Source organism: Pygoscelis adeliae, unplaced genomic scaffold, assembly GCF_000699105.1.
Source record: "Pygoscelis adeliae isolate BGI_AS28 unplaced genomic scaffold, ASM69910v1 Scaffold302, whole genome shotgun sequence".
Lineage (NCBI taxonomy): Eukaryota > Metazoa > Chordata > Aves > Sphenisciformes > Spheniscidae > Pygoscelis > Pygoscelis adeliae.
Window position 1 is genome coordinate 994905 of NW_008824372.1, and position 8062 is coordinate 1002966.

The 8062-nt window shown below is 50.0% G+C and overlaps 1 protein-coding gene across 1 annotated transcript in view; it reads right to left on the minus strand.

Moving 5' to 3' along the window:
* Positions 1-1735: 1735 nt before the first annotated feature.
* Positions 1736-8062, minus strand: part of SSUH2 (ssu-2 homolog (C. elegans)) — a 10766-nt gene continuing 4439 nt past the window's right edge. The window contains 4 exon segments of the mRNA XM_009320109.1: positions 1736-1882; positions 3966-4073; positions 6002-6107; positions 7217-7309. Coding sequence (XP_009318384.1) covers positions 1736-1882; positions 3966-4073; positions 6002-6107; positions 7217-7309 — 454 coding nt within the window.

An 8062-nucleotide genomic window follows, 5' to 3' on the forward strand; every position in this document is an offset into this window, starting at 1 on the left:
GGCCGCACCTCCCTGCAAGTCCTTTCCTGTGAGCACAACGGCCCGTTTGCCTGTGGCTCTCAGCATCCTGCCCAAACCGAGACCTCAGAGCATGCCTGCATGGTGCTCCTGCTTGCAAAACCCCCCAGTAAAGCTGGGTGGGTGACGGCTGAAACCAGTTCTGATCTGACACACCAACACACCCAGCCTGGGGGCAGCCTCGGTGCTGGGGCCGATGCAGGAGAGCATCCCTCTGTGCTGGGGCCAGCACAGGGGAGCGTCGCTCTGTGCCAGGACAGCGGCTGCTGCCTGTGTCTCTCCCTCCACAGCAAAATCAGGAAAGCTCCTCTCTCCCTCTCATCCTCTCATGCTTACACATTAGCAGAAACTGCATGGGTTTTTTCATTTTAGAAATAGCATTAGAAAACACTTCCTACACGAAGTAATGTTCAACTCACTTGTTTAAAATTTGTCGGCTGCTAAATGTCTTTCCCCAGTCATTTTTTCCTTATTCTCACCCCTCACAATCCCTGTTCAAGCTGACGAATGGGTCTTTATCTTTTAAAAATTTCCCAGCCCCTCGAGCTGTGTTTCTCCCATGCGGATTTTGCTGCGATAACCTTCTCACTCAGCTGGCACTTCAATGACAGACAAGAGCGCCAGGCTGCAGGCGAGCACATCCCCATTGGATGCAGCAGTCTGTTCGGGGCTGCCAGTTCCACCCATGCAAAACACCTCTATTAGGCCCCAAACAGCACAAGAACTATGTAAAAAAAATCACGGGGAGGAGAGGAGGGTTCTTCGATTTGTTTTTAAATATGAGTGTTGGTGTCTTTCTGTTTGCTTGCACAGTTCTGAACTGTTTAGGGTCTGTTTGCTTCACCTCCTCAAGCTCTACGCTGCAAACACAAGTGTTTGCACTTAAATTAAATTAGCCTTAAACCCAAGGCAAGCCGAGGTGTTCTGCGAGCTTTTCTGAGATAAACGTTGCAAGATTGGTGATAGAAAAAGCAAAGGAGGAGCCATGGAGAACTGTCTCCTGCAGGCACTTGACAAGGCATCCTTGTCTGGATGAGGCCTGGGAGTGGGTCCCCAGGGGCAGAGCTCGTCCCCCCAACCCACAGGCACAGGGGTGGCCCCACGTCCTCCCCCCCAACCTCCTGCTCTCCCCATCCCTGCAGCCCCCAGGGCATCGCGCGCAGCACGTACCACAAGAGCCTTTTATTCTTAGACAATAATTTTCATATTGGTACAACCACCCCTCAGATGATGTTACTGGGTATTTTAAAATGAAATCCTTTAAAGTTAGATTTGCTAACTGGAGAGATTTTGAAATATATCATTATAGATTATGTAGCAACTCAGGAAAACTGACAAATAAAACAGGGAAAGAAAGGCACCAGTCATAAACCGCATAGCTGGACGGAAAACATCTCTGTCAATATGCATCACTCTAATGATACAGCACTGCAACAAGAAAGGAAAACATTCACGGGGGGAAACCCTTACCCAAAGGCCTGATCCTGCACCCAGCGGGAGGCCTGGAGCTGGCCCCGACTCTGAGATACAAGTGGTTTGGAGGGAGGGGCATCATGGTTTTCTTCCCCTTCTCCGTTTTCTTTGCAGTCCTCTGTTGCAGACGCAAGCACACCTGGTGCGGTGGGAAAGGTCCTGGAGCACCCCCGAGTCCCCGCAGGCGCAGGGGGTTTGCTGAGTGACTGCTGCAGTAATTGTGCTTTTCTCCCAGCACCGAGTCTCAGACGAGGGTGCAGCCGCAGCAGCACCTCCCGGGGTAGTCCAGTGCATACACCTTGTTTTCAAGCCCATAGATGTAGTAGAGGTAAGGCTTCCCTGAATACTGGTAGTGAACTTCTGTGATGGGGATTAGCTCGATTGTTTGACGCTGGGGAAGGAAAGGAAAAGCCCAATTTAAACAAGCAGTTTGGAGCAGATGCTGTATCTCGCTTTAGACCAATATACGTAGAGAGGAAAAAAGCCCCAACTTTTAGCCACAAGCCTCGCAGGTCTGAGAGAGCTGCTGCTTTGTGAAGGGGGAAAGAAAAATCTCATGGACACCCACTAGCCCATCACTACAGCCATCAAAAATTCCCCTAGCTGCAGCTAGCATGGAGCTAGCATGTTTTGGCCCTGCCATACTAGACCACTTTTACTGCATTTATAGCTATTTAAGTTAATTCCTTGAATCCTTTAAGCCCTTGTTTCCAGTCCTCGGTGTGTTAGCATATGCCCCCGTCTCATGCGTGCTTGAGGTCTGTGTGTGAACGCGGTTCCCTGTCCTTGCCCTGAGAACATGGGGGAGCCGTGGGAGTCTGGATGTGCACCAGCAAACACTGGCGTTGGTGGTGAACCACCACCTTTGTGGACACACGTCACCTCTGCCCCTTGGAAGCAGGAAGAGATGCCCGTGATGGGCCGCGCTGTGCTGTGTTACTGCAGCAGAAATCGCTGCAGATTTAACCCCTGCTGCTCTGCTCCCTTCCCTGTCTGAGGGGGAAGGAAGCTGCTTTCATCTCCACTTATCTGGTAATTATTATTCATGGCTGAATTACAGGAGATAGGCTGGTATCAGTGCTGCGGTGGCACCTGATCTCCTCATGGAGGGCCCTGCTTTGCTCCTTCCTTTTCTTTGCAGAACAAGTTTAGCAATTCCTGCCTTTCCCTAACACCAACCAAACCCAAGTTTTGGTGAATTTTTCATCTGTGATCAGCCAGGACTGCCGCCAGCTCAAACCCAGCGACATACACCAGCCCCTTAGGGCTGCTAGGTGGGATGAGAGAGGGAGGGGAGTCGAGCGGTGCCCAGCAGACGGTCAGGTCTCCTGAGCAGCCGGTGCAGCCCCGGGAGCTGCTGAGCAGCAGCAACCCCTCACGGAGCCGAGGGGCAGGCGCCCACCCCGGCTCTCACCTCCTGCTGCAATTATATGTGCGAGGTCTCAGTTTTAAATAAAGCTCAATGAGCCCAGCAAAGTCTGCCGGGCTCCAGCCCCTCTAACCCCAGAGGGTATCTATGGTCTTGATATTTACCTCCAACACACAGCCAACGTCGTAAAAAGCCAGAATAGCGTCAGCCAAGCAAAGAAGAAGAGATTTCCCCCCAGCTTTCTCCAAAAGATGCTGATTATTAAGCAGAAGAACTTCAGCCAACGACAAGCGGAGGGGATGAAAAATCCAGTGGTGGGGAAAGCGCCGGCAGAAGGCAGCCCGGATCGGCATAAATACCACGTGGTGCTGGGATTTTGGCAGGGCGGGAGGTTTTCAGCACCTGCTTTCCCATACAGCTAGAGGATGCTTTGGCTGGTGCGCAGCAATCTAGTGAACAAACTGCCTTTGATGCTGAGAAGTGGAAATTATAGGCTGGAATTAAATTGGAAGACAGAAATTTGCCAAAAAGCTGGTTTTGACAGACCACATGGAAAATCAAACCATCTCCGTTTAAGTTTATTTTGGTCTTTCAGTTTACTTGCATTTTTAATGTGAAACCTTCTCTTTCCTGTGGGTGAAAAGACAGTATGTTCTAGCTAAACTTTTGCATTTGCAATCACATTTATAATAGCAGCAACAGAGATTACAAAACTCTAGCGAGAATCAGATGGAGTGGGATCTTAACGTTTATTCAAAATTAGCTTCTGAGATAAAAATAGTGGTAATAAATAATGTTTGCCGGGGCTTTGAAAAGGTAAAAGGAACAATAATAACCACAGTCACCTACATCTTTCAATACATTTCTAAAAAATTATTTCCCTGGTATTTCACTTGATAATTAAGATTTCTTTGATAATTAGAATTTCTTTTTCATTTGCTAAAGATCACCTCTAAATTAAAAATGAAATCGGTTACTATTCTCAACATCTTATTGTGTCTAACCAAGCTCACTAATCAACCATCATTAGCTGACCCCCGGGGGCAGGGGTGCACAGCAGGTGGGGGGGACGCGCAGGCGGCTCCGCTCCGGGCTCCCCCCTTACCTGCTGGAGGATGCGGGAGGACATGGCAAACGCCGCGCTGTGCTCTGCGATGGCTCGCTGCGAGGCCAGGGAGATCTCAGGTTCAGGAAAGTCGATGATGGGGTACACCTGCAAGAAATAAACCCAACTGCGCAAAAGGGAGACCCTGCTTGTCTGGCACAAACACATTCATTTCACCTGCTACCAGCACACGCAAGGAAAGACCTGGGCATATAATGGAAATGAACAGAATAAATGCTAAGCTCAAAGTCCCAAAGGCACGTCCATCCCGCCCCAGCAAAATGAAGACGTGTCCAAAATAGGTACCGTGCCTCTGTAGACAGAGGTTAGTGCTGCCTGTGGAGCAGGACAGTGGCAGGGAAAGGCTGCTGTTCCCAAGCTGGCAGGTTTGGTTAAACTGGCACTGGGTGACTCTGTGCCCCAACAGGATTCACCGTCACCTTCTTCCAGCAGCACAGCACTGTTAAATTTGAAAGGCTTTTTTAAAGCCTCTCTGTTTTCCCCCAGCATGTGAACAATTTACAGAAGAAATACTGGGCTTGTGGGCGAAGCAGAAGCAGTCATGAATGCAGCTACTTCTTGCATAGCCAGGAGTGATAGCCATTTATGTGAGAGGCCCACTGATTTTAATGTTCATAGGACTTCAGGTCTAAAGCATTCATTGGAGAGTGACTCAGATGCTAACGATCATTCAAACCCCAAAGGGATTCTGCAACGTCAGATGCAAAGTCTTCACTACAGATGCATGACACTGAGTAATAGCTCTCTGGGGGAGAGCTGGTCCGTGCTTGGATGGTGCCTATCTCCCTGTCTTGGTACACCACTAAAGTTTCTACAGGTTACTGCAAAACAACTAATAAATAATAAAAAGGCACAGTTAAATCCTCACTCATTTGCATTCGCATTAAAAAAAATAAAGCTGAGAACTGAGCAGTACAGAAATGGCTCTGGCTGTAGGAGAGCACTGTGCTTCAGCCATTTTCGAACTGTTTTGCCCCAGACTTTTGCAGGTATACGGAGGCAGATTCCCTCTGGGAGCACTGTACCACAGGAGCTGGAGGAGAAGAGATGTCCAGCATTGATGAACATCTTGTTTAAGGGCCCTGCACCCACAGGTCCCCACGGCAGCCCAGCAAGCAGTCCCGGGCAGCAGCAGCACCTCTGCGCTGGCTCCACAGCTGGCAGGATCAGCTCCTGCCTGCGGGATGAGCTCCCGGCGGCTCTGCGGGCAGGTGGGTTTGCTGGTTGATGGCAATGCCACACAGGCGCTCCGGCAAGGGGCAAGAGCCACCATCCCATGCCCGCTCCCTGCAAATCCTGCAGCCAATGGCACTGATGCTGTGCAGGCAGTGGAAAATGTGCAAGGGACAGTATAAAAAGCCCCAGGGATGGATGTGCTGCTGGATGTCTCCTGCTATTGCTGGAGAGCTGTGGAGAATGACCTCAGGGTGGGATTTCTGCTAGTCTGGCAATGGCCACCAAAAGTAACCTGGGGCAGTTGAGCGCTGACTGCTGCAGCACGGGTTGGTCGCATTTTGTCAGGCAGAAAACCCAGCATCTCAGTTCCTCAGAGGAAGCTAAGGATGCTCTGCACTACCTAGGGGCAATGGTCTGAAGCCACCTTCTTGCTTTGGTCCTGGTGCCGCACCGTCAGACCGCACAGGTCACCTGCGGGTGCCCCTGCTCCTGCCAAAGCATTCCTGTTCCAGCCTGAGAGCTCCCTGGCCCCAGTGCCCCCGCAGGGAGGAGCAAAGTCACGATCTCCCAGTGGCTGCTGATGGAAAAAGACCCACTTTTGCCAGATTTCATAATCCCATTGCTCCCTACATTTCTCCTGACTGTAGAAATGGGAAAAGCTGTGTCCCGCGAACAGGAACTCAGCAGCTCCGCTGCAGGAGAGGGCACTGGTTATCGCCGTGTCCAGAGCAGCCGCTGGCCACCGCAGCAGACACACGCAGCTGGAAGCCATTTCACATCCCCCCTTGTTCACAGCCGCTCAGGGAGGGATCCCCTCCGGCCCCATAAGTCACACTCACCACCACATTTTCGTCTTTAAATATATTCTCTCCACTGACTTTGCTGAGCAGCTCTCCTGGGAAGTTCAGATGATGCTCAGAAACAAATTCAAAGACATTGTTCTTCCTGCAAGAGAGAGGGGAAACAACTGAACAATCCGAGGCTGGTTGCAGGGCGCTGAGCTATCTCCATGCTTTTTCTAAATGCCTGAACAATGCTTGAATGCTCCCTGATTTCTGAGGACAACAGTCATGCCTGCCTAACCTTTGTGCACTCCTGCATTAGTTTCTTAATAACCTTGTATATGCAACAACCGTGGATGACTCTTGTGTAAATAATCCTGAAATCAGACCTTCATGGTGATCACCTTGCCTTGTGGCTTTCAGAGCCTCCTACACCTATTAACTCCTTGCGGCAGGAGAGGTCTGATATTCCCTTTCCAAAGCCACGGCTCTGATTATAGTGAACCATTTTGCTCTATTACTTGTAGGACACGGGCATGGTCAGTGGCTGATGGTGGCCTCCAAAGGAGCTGAAGGTCTCATCTGGCAGAGCTGTGCTTGTCTGGGGTAGTGCAGCCCTGGGGCCTCTGCGCCCCCAGCAATCCCACCGGCATGACGGACACGGCTGGGGCAATTTCCAATCTCTCAGGATGGACGGAGATGGTGTTTTGAAAAATGAAGGTCGTTGAAGGCATTTTGTACAAAAACGGGAAAGTGCTCAGGAAGCACCCAGCAGGGCAGGTAATAGATTTTCGCTAAACCTCACACGCTAAGATCTTTTTCAGCTCCATCTGTTATCTCTGGCACTAGAGCTCCCAAATGGGAAATACCAGAGCAACACCACAGCCAGCAGCCTTGGGCCATCACTAAAACCCCAGAAAAAGGAGCTCACCCACTGCCCCCCGTTGCTCCTGGCTGCCGGGGTCTTTGGGTCTGGGCTGTGCGAGCTCGTACCAGGCAGAGGGTCAGCCGCTCCATCTCCATTTCTGACTTTTCTTGTGACCTTGGACAATCCTTTACCTCTGTGAACCCACTTCAGCTCCCACCACGCCCCATGGACAAGACTGCCATCATTAAGGACTAAAGCTGCCCCTCCACGCCCCTGTTTCTGCCTGACCAAAGACAATAAATACTCTCTCAGCTCCCCCTTAGGGAGCGCAGCTGAGCTCCCAAGCCTTGCAGTAAAATAAGGAATACAAGTAACAGCTCTGATCATCTACCCATGCTGCTTACCAGGTTATCACCAGCTGCTTGAAATGTTGGAGCTTTTTCTCTCCCTGACAGGTTGCACAGGTCTTGCTGCCCCGGCCAGAACAGGTATTGCACCTTTGGATGCAACAGTAAGGATTTTAAACAGGACTTTAAATGCTGCCCGCTGTCAGAGGCCTGCGGACCTGAAGGTGATTTATTTCAGGCTGTTTGTGTAGCTCAGCTGGGTCAGCAGTACAGGAGTCAATGATAGCATATGCACCGCACATACATCTTCCCCCGGTCTGTGACTCAAGGGATATAGCATATTTGCTGGGAAAAACAAATGACTAATGCCAGCCTCAAATCTATTTGTAAATGTGGAATTAGTCAAAGAATGTATTTGTACATCTAATTAAGGATAATCACAATTTCCCCACACAACGGTGGGAAGGCGAGCGTCACTTTGAAGACGCTGCTTCCTGTGCTTCTAACAGATGCAGGAGGCATATGCTTATGCATGGAGCATTTTGATTGCATCAATGCAACACAGATTAGCAGCAGTTAACAACTGATTCATTAAGGCTCTTCAAGCCATCATTAGCCCCAGTGGATTCATGCTTTAAAATGACTGCCATGATTATGCACAATACCATCTCTGTTATTTTAAACTTAATGGAGCCACATAAACAAAACAGTTTTAGAACAGTGCCTTCTTTTTTTGTCACTTAAAGATCATTTTTAGGCCTGTTAAGTTTCATGTTTGGAAAAACCAGAGGGTGGTAATAATTCTCCAGGCTGCACTGGCTGTGAAACCTGCCAAACCCCAACCGGGCGCTGCAAGAACCGGACCTAAGAGCAGCTCTGAATTTTGCTGCTGCCATCCCGGAC